A 17,948-nucleotide genomic window follows, 5' to 3' on the forward strand; every position below is an offset into this window, starting at 1 on the left:
CCATCCTCATCGCCATACAAATCCTCATCTGTATCACTTCACACAGTAACAGAGACCACTCTGTGCCCCCATATAAGCAGTGTGTCCAATACATGCCCCCAAATAGTAGTCGGCCCCCTCTGTGCCTCCATATAAGCAGTATGCCCAATACATGCCCCCAAATAGTAGTCAGGCTGAGCTGTGCCCCCATATAAGCAGTATGCCCAATACATGCCTCCAAATAGTAGCCAGGCTGCTCTGTGCCCCCATATAAGCAGTATGCCAAATACATGCCACCAAACAGTCAGGCCCCCTCTGTGCCCCCATATAATGCACAAGCGCACTTATTTGTCACTTGAGTACCAGAATGTCAGAGAAAGAGCGATCTCCTGAGATAGATCATAGAGAGAGGGAATTGGCAGTATCGGAGAAGGAAAGAAGGGCAGGGAAAAGATGGAAATAAGAGGAAATTTGGGGAAAGATGTAAAATGGCGGTTAGCCATTACAAACAATAGGAGAGAGATGAGAGGAGGGGGATGAGGCTGGTGGGCAGGGAGCTGTACAGAGAGGAGATAGGGGTAGCTGGAGATAGGTAGGTGTAGGTAGATAGTTATAGGTAGGTAGCTGTAGGTAGTTGTAGGTAGTTAAAGGTAGCTGTAAGAAGGTAGCTGTAGGAAGGTAGTTATAGGTAGCTGTAGGTAGGCAGCTGTAGGTAGGCAGCTGTAGGTAGGCAGCTGTAGGTAGGTAGTTATCGGTAGCTGTAGGTAGATAGTTATAGATAGGTAGCTGTAGGTAGTTGTGGGTATCTGCAGGTAGGTAGTTATCTGTAGCTGTAGGTAGTTATAGATAGTGAGCTGTAGGTAGTTGTGGGTATCTGCAGGTAGGTAGTTATAAGTAGCTGTAGGTAGTTGTGGGTAGCTGCAGGTAGGTAGGTTATAGGTAGTTGTTGGTAGGTAGTTGTAGGTAGTTATAGGTAGTTGTAGGTAGGTAGTTATAGGTAGTTGTGGGTAGCTGTAGTTAGTTATAGGTAGTTGTGGGTAGCTGTAGTTAGTTATAGGTAACTGTAGGTAGGTACTTGTGGGTAGCTGTGGGTAGGGAGTTGCCACCCCATCCCCTCCCCATGTAGGCACTAACAAACACACATACAAAAAAAACAGACACTTTAACTCACCTGGCTCCCCGCCACGCGTCTCCTCTCCTCAGCTCGGCGGGCGTCGCTCCAGTGACGTCACTCATCCGTCGGGACGCACGAGACGCTGGCGATCAGCCATAGAGGCGCCCGGGCAGAGAGGCAGCTCTGTATACTTATCTGGTGTAGAAAGGAACGGTACGCTGTATGTCTGCAGGAGCGCCGTTAGAAACCACTGTATGAACAGGGTGCCGGGCGGCCAGCAGGGCGAGCGATCGGGGCCGACAGACATACACAACATGCATTATGTGACAGTGTCGTGCTGTGTATGTCTGTCCGCCCCGATCGCTCCCCCAGCTGGCCGCCCGGCACCCTGCTCATACAGTGGTTTCTAACGGCGCTCCTGCAGACATAGTGATCTTTTCTACACCAAGCGCTTTCCTCCTCCTATAGTGTGCCTGCGCTCCTGCAGACAGAGACAGCACACATTTCTATAGCTAAATGTGCAGCTGTCACTGTCTGCCAGAGCGCCCCCCAGCTGGACGGGAGTGATGCGCCCTGTGCAACCGCACAGGTCGCACACCCCAAAGGCCGGCCCTGGTCACCGGGCTTCTCCAGCTGAAACGTCACAGCCCGGCTGAACGATCGCCCGCTCAGCCAGCCAGCCAGTCAGGCAATCACTCAGCTGGGGATGTGACATTGCAGCTAGCAGAGCTGCAGGACCCTGGCTGCTGTGAACTGGACCCAGGAGCAGTGCATCGGAGCAGCACACCCTCCTTATCCCAGAACACAGACGCCATAACCTTAGTGGCTGATTTTTGCACCCCAAACTTCTTTGGATGAGGAGAACCACTGTGTTTCCACTCTTTTGACTGCTCCTTGGTTTCAGGGTCATACAAATAAATCCAGGTCTCATCCATAGTGACCAGTCCATCCAGGAAGTTTTTATCAGTCTGGAATGGACTGGGAAGTTGTCACTCACATGCTTTTCTGATCTGTTGTCAAGCATTTGGGGACCCACTTAGCAGACAGCTTCTTCATGTTCAAATGTTCATGGATAATGACACAAACACATTCATGAGATATACCCATGATGTCTGCTATTCCTTTAGCTGAAATTTGCCGATTCTCTAGAATGAGGTTGTGCACAACATCAACGATCTCCAGAACAACAATCACACTCGTTCGTCCTGGACGTTCCTCATCACTCGTGGCGATGCAGCCCGTTTTAAATTTGGCAACCCAGGTTAACTGTGGAATATGAATTGCATTGATCCCCCAATGTCTGTGACATATCACCATGAATATCCTTTGCAGATTTTCCTTGCAGAAACAAGAATTTTCTCACTCCTTTGCTCTCATTTGCTGTGACTATCGCCTCAGACTCCGCCATTATGTTTTCCTGCGTGCCTAGATCACTGTTGCTATAAGCTACATACACAAAATTTTGAAAACATATACTAGACACATAAGGCATGTGATGTAACATTTGTTACCATATAAACAAAAAAAGAACACAAAGCCAATGACTTATCAGCAACCCCATGTACCGGTGATGGGTCAGGCAGCATAAAAGATATGTTCCTATTAGGTGAATCTGCCAAAGACACATTTGATATGTGTTTAGTATTACATTCCATCCTGTGGCACTGTGTATTCCATCTTTACACTAAACATACTGAGGTTTCAACTACATCCTTTCTTTCTATTTCTATCACTGCCCATTCCTGCTGTAATGAATGTGTATCCATTTTTTCTGCCATAAAACATTCTCTGATATACGTTCATAATGGGTTCCAAAGTTCTTCAGCGAGTGGGATTTGTAGAACAACAACACTTTGTGTGTAGCCAGCCAGCAGGCAGCCATTGTGTGCCGGCAACACTGTGACTGCCAGTACAACAAAGCAATACACATGTAATGTGTTGCTAGATGTTAAGCCAAGCATTGTGCAAGCAGCATTTAGCTTCACACTCCCTACATTGCTGTGCAATAATTAGGACATGTTTAATAATTACTGACAATGACCTCTGCTCTGCTGTTAGTTTCCTCTCTGGATTGGAAAGATTATTTGTGAACTTTACCTGTGCCTTATAAAACACTAGAAGACACTCTGCATCCACTCATATTCACGGCTGTTCACACACAAGGTAAGGTCTCTCCATCTTACTATCCGTCATTCATGCAATTGATAGGCAATGATTCTTGAAGTGGTTTAGTCTTTCTAGTTTAACTAATATAGAGGGTTTTGTAATCAATAATCATTTGTATTGTAAGATTGTTCTGTCTACCATGACATTGTTAATGCACAATTGCACCTATGTTTCCCCATTGTATGACATGGTCAGTGGATTAAAGACACATTAAGACATTGGGACCGAACTGATGTTACAGCCTGTGCACCAATGCAGTTACAGTGCTGGTGCAACAAGTGCAGAAATTGACTTTCTGTGTTAAATTCCAGTTTAACACATTATGATGAGTTGGAGGTTTTTGTAGGACTATGAGGGAGATTTCTTGAACTGTGTAAAATAGAAATTAGCGTAAACTGCGTATAGCTACATTCACACTGTAAGAAAAAACAAAAGAAAAAAAACATGGCAGTATTTTGAGTGAAAACAAAATAATGTGTTAAAGGGTGAAAAAGAATAGCCTACTTTGCAAAGCTTGCTTAGAAGGAAATAACACAGATGCACTTTAAGGCTATGTTCACACACAGTATATTTGCTTAGTATTTTACAACTTAAACCAGGAGTGGATTGAAAACACAGAAAGGCTATGTTCACACACTGTTGAAATTTCGTGGATTTAATGGCAAATAACGGCCATTATTTTAAAACAACAGCTGTGAAGCTGGCCTGATACTCCAAAAACAGCTTTCGCTGTATATAATTAGGATTTGTACAGTATGTAGATGGTTAGGGAAGACTGCTCACTAGACCATTTAAAGGTACTGTATATTCATGTGCTTTGTTGGGGTATATGGACACTCAGTAACCCCTCTGATTAGGAAGTCCATCAAAATAGTGAGAACTTCTCTAGTAGACTTCGTACCATTAAATATCACATGGACACCAAATAGTTTGCTTGGGTGTTATGTAATACTACTGCAGCCATTGTAAGTACCGGCTGTGTCAGTACACTACTGCAAAGACTTAAGATTGGAGATTGGAATTGATACACAATGCCAGAAGTTCCGATAATCCATTCTGTAGCACACTGTCCGTGTATACAGACTGTGCATGGAACATGGGAATAATGTAATCTTTAGAGAAAGTTGTAGTCCAGTTGGAACAGAGAAAGGATGGGTTTTTGTATCCTAATAATTGTTTCCTCATGAGAATTTGAATTTCTCACTTTTAAGTTGATTTTTTGTTTGTTTATGTTTGGTTGGTTGCTAAATTAGGCAAAATACCAAAACTCATTTGTTGAAAGCATAACCATTCATTAATACATCATCATACTCCTTTTTTGGATGAACATGTCCCTGTAACTGGTATTTTTTTTTTTTTTTTAAGGAAGGGGGGGGGGGTAAATTTAACTTAATATCATGTAATCTTATGTATCTATTTTTATATAATAAAGTTATTGCTAGTTTAGTCCTGTAGAATACATAGGATGTCTGTAGTATATACATAGGATGTCTGTAGTATATACATAGGATGTCTTGCACACCCTAACAGACAAACACCCACGATAGACCTATGGGGCGTAGGCCATTGTCTGCCATTGTAACCACAGACACTCTGTGAGTGGGCCACATGGTCCAATGACCAGACAAGAGGATTCCACTCTTCACTGTCAAACCCTTTAGATGCTCTGGTCACTTAGGGTAGAGTTATCTGTGATCACAGCAGTTGCAGTCAGAATTCAGCTATGTGTTACAGCCGAGTTCCCACAACAATTTTATATGCAATATTTTACATGTTTGACATTTTCTAAGTAACATCATTGATGTTTTTGCCATTGGTGAGATCAGTGCATATTCTAGGTACATTGGGCAGAGTAGGAGTAAAGAAAAGCTGAGGTTTTACCATAAGGGTACGTTCACACTTACCGGATCCGCAGCTGATTTTCTGCTGCAGATCTGCTGCGGATCCTGTAGGTGTGAACGCACCCTAAGGGTATGTCCACACTACGGGATCCCTGCAGATCACCCGCCGCGGATCCTGCAGCTCGCCCCCACTGGCAGCCGCATGCATCTCAGCTGGTCCCATAGGCTTCATTCTATTGTTTGGCAGATTGTGATATCCACTGGAAGAAAGAACACGCTCACGGACAGTGGAATCTGCCAAACAATAGAATGAAGCTTATGGGACCAGCAGAGATGCGCTCGTCCACAAACGGGGGTGATCTGCAGAATCAGTGGCAGGTGATCCGCCGGGATTCCATAGTGTGGAAATACCCTCCCTGTGTGTTTCCAGCTTGTGAACATTAACACATGATTCATCTTTATGATGATTGTGATGCTAATCAGGCAGATAATACAATATAATAAAATGTAGCTTTATTGTCGGTTAATTGTGATATCACCAACCTGATTACAGCATTTAAAAGGCAATTATCTCTTTTATAATGACACGTGAAAAAGACTGTCGCAATTTGTTTCCTGTTTTGTCATTTTCATTTATGACTCTATGTGCGACACAGGGCCCGGGAACCAGCATCAGTCAGCACCATGGGCGAGGGAAGCCTAAGAAAGCGAAAAGGGGAGAAAAATGAAGATAACCAGTCCATCCAGAGTAAGGAGTCCTCAGTGATGCAGCTCAAGAAGCAGGCAAGTAGACTGCGGTGATTAGTGTGTGTTTGCACAGAGAGATTTATTTGACAGATTTTTTAAGCCAAAGCCAGGAACAGACTATAAACAGAGAACAGGTCATAAAGGAAAGACTGAGATTTCTCCTCTTTTCAAATCCATTCCTGGCTTTGGCCTCAAAAATCTGTCAGATAAATCTCTCTGTGTAAACGCACCATTAAGTTTAAAATATCATCATTTATTACAGTTTCCCCGGAAATAAGGCACAGTGGAGGATTTACACTTAAAATTAGGCATCCTCCGAAAGTAAGACCCCCGCCGCCACCCAGTATAAGGTCTCATTCACATGTCTGCATCATTTGCATCAATTGCATCATTGCCTGCAATGCACGGACCTCTGCATAGACAGATAGTAATCTGTGTGGGTCCATACTAGGACTTGACTATTTTTTTGCGGCACGGACAATGGCCCATTTCAATGGGGCCATTGAAATGTATTGTCTGTAGTGCTGTCCACAATTCTTGACAGAACTACGAACATGTGAATGAAGCCTTACTGTTAACAGTTTAGAGAATTAATCTATATATCCACATTTACATATATATATAAAATTACAGCACCCAGATTTTATTTGGCTAAATGGTTAAATTATGAACTTGGTAACATACAGCCCTTCTCATTCTTAGGGATTATGTTCACATATAGGTATTTAATGAACAATGTATTTATTGCCATACTTTGGTACAAATGCCAGGAAGTTATTGTGTATTAAGGTACATTTTACAAAAAAAAAACAAAAACACAACAATACACATACAGTGTATATATAGATAGATAGATAGATAAAAAAACAGAAGGTGCAACAGCAACCAACAGGTCAAACACCTGCTCTGCAGATATTAAAAAAGTGAGGATCTTAGCAAACTATTTGATCAAACAGAGTGTACTATGTTGCAACGTCAAGGCGTCCTCAAGACATGGAGGAGTATATACGGTAAGCCCTTGCACTTGTGGGTTGCTGTTGCACATTGGGTTTTTTTTGCCTGTACTTAAGCCACAAGCAGCGTGCAACCTGCAGTTGCACGCAGTCATAGATGTGCTGCTATTTTTTTTTTTTTATTGTTGAATGGGGGGGGGGGGGGGGCTACCTCCTGTTGCACTCCACCCATGTCCCAAGGGTCATATAAAAAGAGATCATTTGGTTCCTATCTGCCCAGCTGTAGGCTTATTCAGCCCAGGAGAGGCCATTGCTAGTGTGAAAATGCTAGAGTAGGGGCCATGTCTCGAGGACGCTATAATGTGGCGACATGGTACACTCTGTTTGATCAAATAGTTTGCTAAGATCCTCATGTTTTAATATCTATAGAGCAGGTGTTTATCTTGTGTACGCTGGGAGGAGTATATATGGTAAGCTTTTGCACCTTCTGTTTTTTTGTCTGTACTTAAGCCACAAGCAGCGTGAAACCTGCAGTGTGAACAGAGTCATAGATGTGCTGCCAATTTTTCCTTTTTTTCCTGTAGATATATATATATATATATATATATATATACAGTGATACCTTGGTTTTAGAGTAACTTTTTTCAAAGAGCTCACAGTTTTTCAAAGTTATGACTTGGTTTAAGAGTATTGCTTTGGTTTAAGAGCTCCCTGTACTGGGTGGGAGGGCGAGTGGAGGAGGGGCATGGTCTGCATAGCGGAGTCTACAGCCCTGTACTCTGACCCAGGAAGTCTCCCCCACTTCAGGCTGGGCTTACATCAGGGGACAGGACTGTGGAGGTAATCTCTCCATAGCTGTACCCCTCTCTCCCCGGACAGAGAGTGCTGCATGTATGTGCCCACATCTGCCCTGCTCATTCCTTCATGCTCCCTGCAGTCTCTGTCCGCCCTTGTGTTTCCCATCCTCTCCATTACTGTACAGTAATTTATAATATCACATATTCTGCTGTTTCTGAATGTTTGTTTTATCTGTTTTACATGTTATTCAGAATAATAAATCATTATTTTTTGGGGTATGGAACCAATTATCTGCATTTCTATGATTTCTTATGGGAAAATTTGCTTTGGTTTAGGAGTGGATTTGGATTACAAGCACAGTCCCAGAACGGATTATGCTCTTAATCCAAGGCACCACTGTATATATATATATATATATATATATATATATATATATATATATATAACACATTTGATGGCGTAGATTTGAAGCTGCAGATTCAAAGCAAATCAATTCTAGGCCATCAAATCTGCTGCAGATCCTGTACGTGTGAACGCACCCTTAGGCTATGTTCACACTACGTATATTTCAGTCAGTATTGTGGTCCTCATATTGCAACCAAAACCAGGAGTGGATTAAAAACACAGAAAGGATCTGTTCACATAATGGTGAAATTGAGTGGATGGCCGCCATATAACAGTAAATAACTGCCATTATTTCAATATAACGGCCGTTGTTCTAAAATAACAGCAAATATTTGCCATTAAATGGCGGCCATCCACTCAATTTCAACATTGTGTGAACAGAGCCTTTCTGTGTTTTTAATCCACTCCTGGTTTTGGTTGCAATACTGACTAAAATATACTGACTGAATTATACATATACTGACTGAAATATACGTAGTGTGAACGCAGCCTTAATATACATAGTAATATCTGCTGTCAACATGCAGCACAATCGGTGGAACACGTGCCGATTTTGCTGTAGAATGTTAGGATATTAGGCGATATTGCTAAATGCGGACTTTGCATATAAAGTCCCCAGGATTGCTCAAGGACCCCTGGAGACCTAGAACTAGCCATTTTTGCCCCCAGTTCACTCCTGGGAACAGGATACCTTGGGACCCCATCCTTCAGATTGATACTTTCACAGTTACAACAAGATCAACCAGATATGGAGTAAGTCCCAGGTTCTAGGTCAGTGGAGTACAACTCCCAACATTCATGACAGCCTGGTTGGATACCACTAATCTGATTATAGTGTGCATGATCATATTCTAGATTGCAATGTTATTCTCATCACTTCCTTGTTTGTGTGATCCTGGATCCAGTATTAGTCTATAAGCTGTGAATATTGTAGACCACATACAGAGGTGAGATCATCTCACAGCACAGAGGATGAAGCATGTAGGCGCCCAGGAATAGACTAATAACTCAATTTGTAGACACCTCGTATTGATTGCTTCATCGTTCCTCTGTGTTTAAATATAGCCGACTCCGAACAACATAAAGGCAAGATATTTTCTTCAGATGACTCAGCCAGCTATTTATTAAGCTGTTTCTGGGTCTTAAGGAGACAATGAGGTGATGGTTCAGGCCATAGACAGTTCACCCCCAAGGCCTCTCTAACTCTCACAAAAATAATCTATACCGTGAACGCTCACAAAAATAATTGTAAACCGAGGGTTGCTATAGGGGGCTAAGGAGCTAAACAGTTCTTACAGCTCTACTGAGAATTAGACTCTGCTGTAATATGGATCAGACCCATAATAGGAACAAATAGAAAAGGGAAATGTGTGGATTTTGGTCAACGAGATGGAATTCAAAGTATTCTAGCCTACTAGAGACATAGAGCTAAACAGTGGCATAGCGACCATGGTCACAGCGGTCGCCGCTGCAACCTGGTCTGCCACCGCGGGGCCCCCCCCCCCTGGTCACCACACTTCCCCCGAATCAAACAATCTTGTGACTGCAAGCAGTATACTGTATGCTTGCAGTCACAAGATGCTCAGTCCAACTGGCCCCGGGCTGACATCCGCTCCCTGGGGGTGTCCCGGGGATTCCCGGGCAGCACACACTCCAGGGAGCTCACTGTGGCTGTCGGCTGGGACTTCCGGTACAGGGAGCGCTCTGGTGCGTGTGCTGCCCGGGAATCCCTGGGACACCCCCAGGGAGCGGAGTGTCAGCAGGGGAAGAAGTGGAGTAGACAGCCGCGACACCAGGGGAGTGAGTTGTAAGGTGAGTTGTTTGTTTTTGTTTTGTTTTTCTCTTATACTGTACAGGGGGGGGGGGGCAGGGGGGCCATCTATAGGAGGGATGACACAGGTGGGCCATCTTCTAGAGGGGGGGGGCAACACGGGGGGTGCATGTATAAGGGGGATAATCAGAAAAAAATGCAACAGCTCACCGCAATGGCAAGATACAGACCCACTACAGACACGAAAATGGTTAAAAGCAGCCCCCCAACTGCTAAAAAAAAATTCCCACAAAAATAATGAGGCTCTTGGTTACCATTTGCAGATGGCGTAAACTACCCCACCACGTTATGGTGGCCTCATACCGGGGCAGTCCTACACTGTACTATGGCCTCTCCATGGCATGAAATACACCTATGCTCTGGGCATGCAAGATCCATCTTATACCAGCAAAAGTAATTACACCACTTGGGTGGGATAGGTGGAGTGCATGACCAAATAGAGGCAGCCACTCCCCCCATCTGGAACACAGAAAAAAAAGACAAATTTGGTCAGCTCTCCTAGAACACCATTCACACTAGGCAGGAGCACGTTGCTATGGCTGAAGTTGCAAACACACAAAAACACCAAAAAAAGGACAACAGCTCACCGCAATGGCAAGATACAGACCCACTACAGACATGAAAATAGTTAAAAGCAGCCCCCCCCCCCAACTGCTAAAAAAATTCCCACAAAAAAATGGTTACCATTTGCAAACGGTGTAAACTACCCCACCATGTTACGGTGGCCTCATACCGAGGCAGTCCTACACTGTATTATGGCCTCTCCATGGCATGAAATACTCCTATGCTCTGGGTATGCAAGATCCATCTTATATCGGCAAAAGTAATTACACCACCTGGGTGGTGTACATAGGGGCCATCTACAAGGGGGGGCAACACAGGGGTGCCATCTATAGGGAGGATGACATAGGGGGGCCATCTGTAAGGGGGCATCTATTAGGGGTCAACACGGGGGGCATCTATGAGGGGAAAACACAGGAAAGGAGGGTATCTATACGGGGACAACACGGGGGGCATCTATAAGAGGGATAATACAGGGAGCCATCTATAGGGGAAACAACACAGAAAGGCAATCTATAAGGGGACAACACAAGGGGGAATCTATAAGGGGGATAATACAGGGGGGCATCTATAAAGAGGAATAACAAAGGGGGGACCATCTATAAGGGGACAACACAGGGCCATCTATATGGAGGGGCTACAGAGAGGAGGGCCATATACTATAGGGGATGCATAAAGGATGTCATCTTCTATAGGGGGACTACACAGAGAGGGGCTGTCTAGGAGATACACACAAGGCCATCTATATGGAAGACAGAACAAGGGGCCATCTATAAGGAGGCTACATAGAGGGGGTATATACTATAAGGGGGATCACATAGAGTCAGTTTATCCACTAAATTAGGGAGTAAAGGAGCCAATACTGATGTGCAGTTAGTGGAGAGATGAGGATGGTGAGGAGTGAGGAGCCTAATATGTTTGGCAGATTCTGTGGATTCGTGGCTCGGAGAAGTTCTTATGATGGCCCAGGACAGATGAAGAAGAAAATGAAAAGGGGAGTACTCCTATCAGAGAAGACGTCGCCTGTGAGTCACTTAATATAACTGCACTGTAATTTATATGGAGTAGAGAACCTGTGTAGAGCTGGGGCTACCTCTATATGACTGGATAAGGTGATAGTGATCTGTGTACAGTGGATTTTATTTAGTAGCAAGTGTTAATCAGTATGTGGTGGTATTTTCTGTTACTTTTATCTGGTACTGTGTTTTATTGGAATTAGTATACTGGATTTGGTCAGTAACAATATGGTGGTGATGGTAGTGGTTCTAGTGTGATTGTAATATTTCCCCCTTGTATATTGGTATTATTGTTAATAATTGTCTCAGTATACAGGATTTGGTCCGTAACAGTATGGAGGTAATATGTATGGTGATAATATTTCCTATATACTGGTATTATTAGAATTTATATATATTAGTTGACCTCTTGCACCAGGGCCCAAGAGACATTAGCTACGCCCCTGGAGCTAAATATTTTTAGCTGGCTCTTTATTGTTCCACTCCATCACCTCAGAGGTGTTTATTCAGGTTCTTCTCGCATCTCTGAAGCGTTCACTTGACATCTGAGTCTGTGTTTGCCAGAATCTGCACCAGGTTCTGTGGGTTAATGGTTACACTCCTCAGTTAATAACTATCTCCTGCAGATTATCTTTGTGCACAGCTCACATTATGTGGCTGAATAAAGTTACAGATAAGTGAACAACATAAAATTCTTTGCGTTGGCAACATGCTTTTAGTTTGGTCAGGTACCTCTCTGCAGTAGCATAGGAAGTTTAATGTAATGTGGTGTACTCTGTGTTCCACTTTATGGTGACGGATGTATCATTGTATTATGGTGGATTTTGTCTCCTAAACTAATAGGCATTCTATAGAATATACAAAAATGATATTGCCGTTGGATCTATAAGAAATAAAAATATAGGCCTGTATAATAATGAGTATTAGAACATGTTGTTCATGACCTAGTTTACAGTTTATAGTTTGAGCAGTCTGTAACTTTGAGCATATTAGAGCAGTCTGTAACCTATCCTAGGGGCTGTCAACAATGGAAGGAAAAGAGCAGGCATATCAGGAGAACAAGGCAAGTTTGTTACATAAACGTATTTGCAAAAAACATTTAAAGGGAACCCGTCACCATAAAAACACCATCTAAACTATCGGCATCTTGTTATAAAGGAGAGGGAGGGAGAAAAAGATTCCCTATAACTTGTAATTAATTGATTGACGTCTATGATCTTTCCATGTCCTCAGAGTGATCCTATCAGGGGGTGATATTGTTTACTGGATTCCTTAACACTGAATGAGCAGGGATTACAATCAACAGATTAAAAGTTAGTAGATAGTATTGCCTTGGTGACAGGTTGCTTTTAACTTGAGAAGCCCTACAAGTTTAACTGTGATGGAAATACCCCTTAGAATAGCAAATTCCAATAGAACTGTAAAGATGACCAATAATTGTTTTTTACCAAGACCTATGTATTAAGAATTTTTTTTTTACAATTTTGAAAGTAAAAACCAGAGCTTTAAATTTGCCTATTTGAATGAGCTAATATTGAATTGATATATTGTATATTGTATGGATGATGGAAGGCAGGCTGCTAGAAATATTTGGCATATACTTTGTGTCAGTTAAAATCATTGCATCACCTTATTGTCTGTAAATATTACCACGGTATTGTTCTTGGTGCATAAGCATAACGGCTTCATTCATTCTGTAGCTAAGTTTTTCAAATAATGATTTCTTAACCAAGATGGGGGTAGAAAACAAAGAGGCCACCAGGATTGTTGTCAGTACATTACTGAGAAGGCTTTATGGTGATTAATTTTTAAGTAGCCTTGTTTTATCATTTCAGTTCCACATGGGTGGCTAAATTTTCTTTACAGAGAAACTGTGCCATTCTTGTCTGTTGTGTAGTATTATAATTCAGCTTTACTTTAATGGAACCATGCAGCATGATACCTGACACAATCTGTGAAAAAGAGTGGTACAGTGTCTGGAAAGAGATGGCCTTAATTCTCAGGGTATCAATAGAAATTAACACTGCTCACCTAACTTTCCACAGACTTAAAGAGGATGTAATCTGAACCGACGGGTCAAACGGCGCTGTCACGGGGAAGCCGGTGCAGCGGTCACGCCGCCGTTCTATGCACCGGCGTCGGCCGGTGCTCAAGCACTGGAGGCTGGCCAAGCCGCCACCAGTGGGAGGGAATTCCCTCCCCTCTATGACGGTGCTCCATTCATTCTAATGGAGCCGCGTCATAGAGGGGAGGGAATTCACTCCCACTGGGGGCGGCCCGGCCTACCATTTGATCCGTTAGTTCAGATTAAAGAGGATGTACATGGTGGTACATCCTCTTTAAGTAACATTGGTGTACAGGTGTAATCCCCACTTTCCCCTTGTTCCACACCGTTCACCTGAACAGCAAATAACAGCAGACAGTGAAGCAGTCTTAGGCTATGTGCACACTGAGGAATTCTCGAGGAATTGTAGCTAAAAGTTTTCAGGCAGAATTCAAGCAGAATTTAAGCGCCCCATTGACTTCTATAGGATTCCTCTAGCAGATCTACAGCAGAAAATTCTGCTTGGAAATTCTGCAGTGTGAACAACAGAGCAGAAAACCCATTAAACACATTGCTCTGTACATATTTTACAGGAGGAATTTCAAGCTGAATTTCAAGCTGAATTCCTCGCCTTTTCCTCAGTGTGCACATAGCCTTAGGTTACAAACCCACTTGCCGGATCTGCAGCGAGTCTCCTTGCTGCGTTTTTGCAGCGAGACTCGCTGCAGATCCTGGCCCTATACTTTCAATAGCAGAGAAACTCGCAGCAGGGATGTACATCCCTGCTGCGATTTTGTCTGCAGCCCGCCCCATTAACCCCCCGGTCGCCGGACATTATACATTACCGGGTCCCCGTTCCTGCTTGCTTCGGGGCTCCCGGTGTCTTCACGGCCCGCCCGGCCAATCAGTGCGCTGCGGCGGGGCAGCGCACTGATTGGCCAGGTGGAACGTGCCGGGAGCCGCTGAAGCAAGCAGGAGCCGGGATCAGGTAATGTATATCGCCCCCAGCCCCCGGCCGCACGATCGCCCCCAGCCCTGCAGCCCCCGGCCGCATGATCGCCCCCAGCCCCCGGCCGCACGATCGCCCCCAGCCCTGCAGCCCCCGACCGCATGATCGCCCCCAGCCCCGCAGCCCCCGGCCGCACGATCGCCCCCAGCCCTGCAGCCCCCGACCGCATGATCGCACCCAGCCCCGCAGCCCCCGGCCGCACGATCGCCTGCAGCCCTGCAGCCCCCGACCGCACGATCGCCCCCAGCGGGCGATCGTGCAGCCAGGGGCTGCGGGGCTGGGGGCTGCAGGCGATCGTGCGGCCGGGGGCTGCGGGGCTGCAGGCGATCGTGCGGCCGGGGGCTGGGGGCGATCGTGCGGCCGGGGGCGATCGTGCGGCCGGGGGCTGCGGGGCTGGGGGCGATCGTGCGGCCGGGGGCTGCGGGGCTGGGGGCGATCGGGGCTGCAGGGGGGCGGGCAGGATATACATTACCTGATCCCGGGTCCTGCTTGCTTCAGCGGCTCCCGGCACGTTCCGCCCGGCCAATCAGTGCGCTGCCCCGCCGCAGCACACTGATTGGCCGGGCGGGCCGTGAAGACACCGGGAGCCCCGAAGCAAGCAGGAACGGGGACCCGGTAATGTATAATGTCCGGCGGCCGGGGGGTTAATGGGGCGGGCTGCAGACAAAATCGCAGCAGGGATGTACATCCCTGCTGCGAGTTTCTCTGCTATTGAAAGTATAGGGCCGGGATCTGCAGCGAGTCTCCCTGCAAAAACGCAGCAAGGAGACTCGCTGCAGATCCGGCAAGTGGGTTTGTAACCTTAGGGTGCTTTTACACAGAGAGATTTTTCTGACAGATTTTTGAAGCCAAAGTGAGGAACAGACTATAAACAGAGAACAGATCTGCTCTGATTAGGCAAACAGAGGAGCTCAGGATGAGTGACAAATATGTACCGTACATAGATAAAATACAATATATTTTAATTATTGTATATAAAATACCTGTATTTTAAGGGTATAAGCAGTGCTGGCCTTAGGCTGAGTGTTGCCCTTTGTAAAAATTGCCCTTTAGTGCTCCCATTTCAATTATACCTCTGAGTGATAGCACTGATGCAGAGGTGTAACTATAAAACCTTGGACCACAGAGCAAGCTCTTGAATGGAGCCAGGTTAAACATATTTCAGACTCTAGCAATAGGACCATGTGAGTCAGACCAGGCTGTAAAGTAAAAAAAAAAAAAAATCTTTTATTTTATGGTGCCAAGAGTAAACAAGGTTTTCCCCAGCTCCTGAAGTGTTCAGAGCTATAATACCTACTCTCTTCGGATAGCTGCTTTTAATCCATGATCTGTCCCGGCTCCATTCGGCAGGTGATGCAGTTATTGTCCTAAAAAACAACTTTTAAACTTGCAGCCCGTGCCAAACGGTAGTATCTGGGCCCTAACTTTGCACCATCCCTCCTCCCCACCCTCTTCATCATTAGTAATGCCACTGGAACGTTTTCTCCATGCTGAACACTGCACAGGTGCTTAACGATCCAGCCCATGCCCCGGGCTGGCACAGGTGGGGAATAGGAGACAATCTGCCTGGAGCGTTCCTAATGATCTAGAGAGTGGGGAGGGGGGACGGAGGGGTGGTGCAAAGTTAGGGCACAGATACCCCCGTTTGGCACTGGCTGCAAGTTTAAAAGTTGTTTTTTATTAAAATAACTGCATCCCCTGCCGAACGGACCCCAGGCCAGATCTTGGATCAATAGCAGCTATCCGAAGGTACAAGGGGTTTGGGGGGGGGGGGGACAGATTGTGGGTACAGAGTCACTTTAAAAACAAGGCTCAGCTTCCAGCGGACTGTCAATCAAGAATGGGAGGGGGATCTAGAAGGTGTTACAGCCATGGGCCTTTACCCATTACTGGCCATATACACGTGTCTCTAACCAATGGCTCCATTACTATTATAACAACTCCAATGCAGCCAAAAACACTCGCATAAACACTTATTTTCTCTTATAATATTTAGCTTTAATACAAAGCCATGACAGGAGAACCTATAGATGAAAATGAACATCACTTTGTTAAATTAAATGATAGGAAAGTCTTTTGGAACCATCCTGAGTAAGCTTTCCCTCCATCTGGAGCATGTAGAGATTCAAACAGCATTCACAATGAGGAGAAAATCTACATATGTATTCAAGCTGAGCAAGCAACATTTCAAGGGCTACGTCCCCTTTGTAATAATCTCATTTTGCTTCTTGCTACGTGCTCAAGATTGAGAGAAGGCTTAATCAGGACCAAGGGCATAGCTAGGATTCATAAATCCTGTACGGGCCCCTCCCCACATACTCGCCTGGCCCAGCACTGTCCCTCGGTGTTCCTTTGTTGTCCCAGATGGGAAAAAGGACGCTGGGGAATACACCTAGCCTGAGCTAGGTGAATATATGTATGGGGGGGGCTCATGTGGCTGCCCACAATAAAGACCGTCAGGGTAGCAAGCCAATGGCTTTTTGCTTTTTCAGTGAGAGCGCCGCAGACGTTCATCACAAATCCTTACAGTTAAAGGACCAGGGCCCTGCAGGCCCCCTTAGTGCACGGGCCCTGTAGTAATGGCGTGGTCTGCCTTTATGGTAGATATGCCACTGTTCAGGACATTTCCAAAAGACTTTTCAGTCACTTGGATTTACTGAGTGATAATCATTTTCATTATTATATTCTACTGTGATGGCTTTGTATATATGCTGTATACTTACTAAAAGCTAAATATTAAAAGAGAGAAGTGTTTATGTGTGTCTCTTTTGCTGCATTGGAGGGTTACAGACTTTTAAACTAAAGCATAAAAGCATTTTTCTACACAGATATATGAAAGATACCATGTGTCTTCTTGTCCTAATAGCCTTCTAGCAGTGTCAGCAGTATGTAACATGAATTGCTGCTGACAGATTACCTTTAACCCCTTCCCCCCGTACCCTTATGTCCTGATGTAGGTGCGGGGCTCCAGAGAGGGGTCACGCAGTGACCCATCTCTGAACAGCCGTGATTCCCAGCTGCTATCTTCATCCGGGGACTTCAGCTATTAGTGGGCGTGGGCAGATCGGCGCACCCACTAATCTCACATTTAAATGCTGTTAAAGGAGAAGTCCGGCTAAAATTGTATTAGTTCCCAAAAGTTATACAAATCCCCAATATACACTAATTACGGGGAATGCTTATAAAGTGCTTTTTTCCCTGCACTTACTACTGCAGCAAGATTTCACTTCCTGGATAAAATGGTGATGTCACCACCCGACTCCCAGAGCTGTGCGGGCTGTGGCTGCTGGAGAGGATGATGGCAGGGGGATGCTCAGTGTCCCTCCAGTGTCCTGTGTGCCTCAGTGTCCCCCTGCCATCATCCTCTCCAGCAGCCACAGCCACATAGCTCTGGGAGTCTGGTCTTGACATCACCATGTTATCCAGGAAGTGAAGCCTTGATGGAGTAGTAAGTGCAGGGAAAAAAAGCACTTTATAAGAATTT

The 17,948-nt window shown here is 45.0% G+C and overlaps 1 protein-coding gene across 2 annotated transcripts in view; it reads left to right on the forward strand.

Moving 5' to 3' along the window:
- Nucleotides 1-3,157: 3,157 nt before the first annotated feature.
- The window catches only part of SLC7A9 (solute carrier family 7 member 9), a 67,016-nt gene continuing 52,225 nt past the window's right edge, over nt 3,158-17,948 (forward strand). Inside the window, exons 1-2 of one of the 2 annotated variants that reach the window (XM_069966186.1) lie at nt 3,158-3,256; nt 5,757-5,883. In XM_069966186.1, coding sequence (XP_069822287.1) covers nt 5,785-5,883 — 99 coding nt within the window. In that variant the 5' untranslated portion in view covers nt 3,158-3,256; nt 5,757-5,784. Of the gene's footprint in view, nt 3,257-5,756; nt 5,884-17,948 lie in introns of those variants that run through there. The other variant, XM_069966187.1, reaches the window with a different exon arrangement.

This window comes from Dendropsophus ebraccatus, chromosome 4 (genome assembly GCF_027789765.1).
Source record: "Dendropsophus ebraccatus isolate aDenEbr1 chromosome 4, aDenEbr1.pat, whole genome shotgun sequence".
Classification (NCBI taxonomy): domain Eukaryota; kingdom Metazoa; phylum Chordata; class Amphibia; order Anura; family Hylidae; genus Dendropsophus; species Dendropsophus ebraccatus.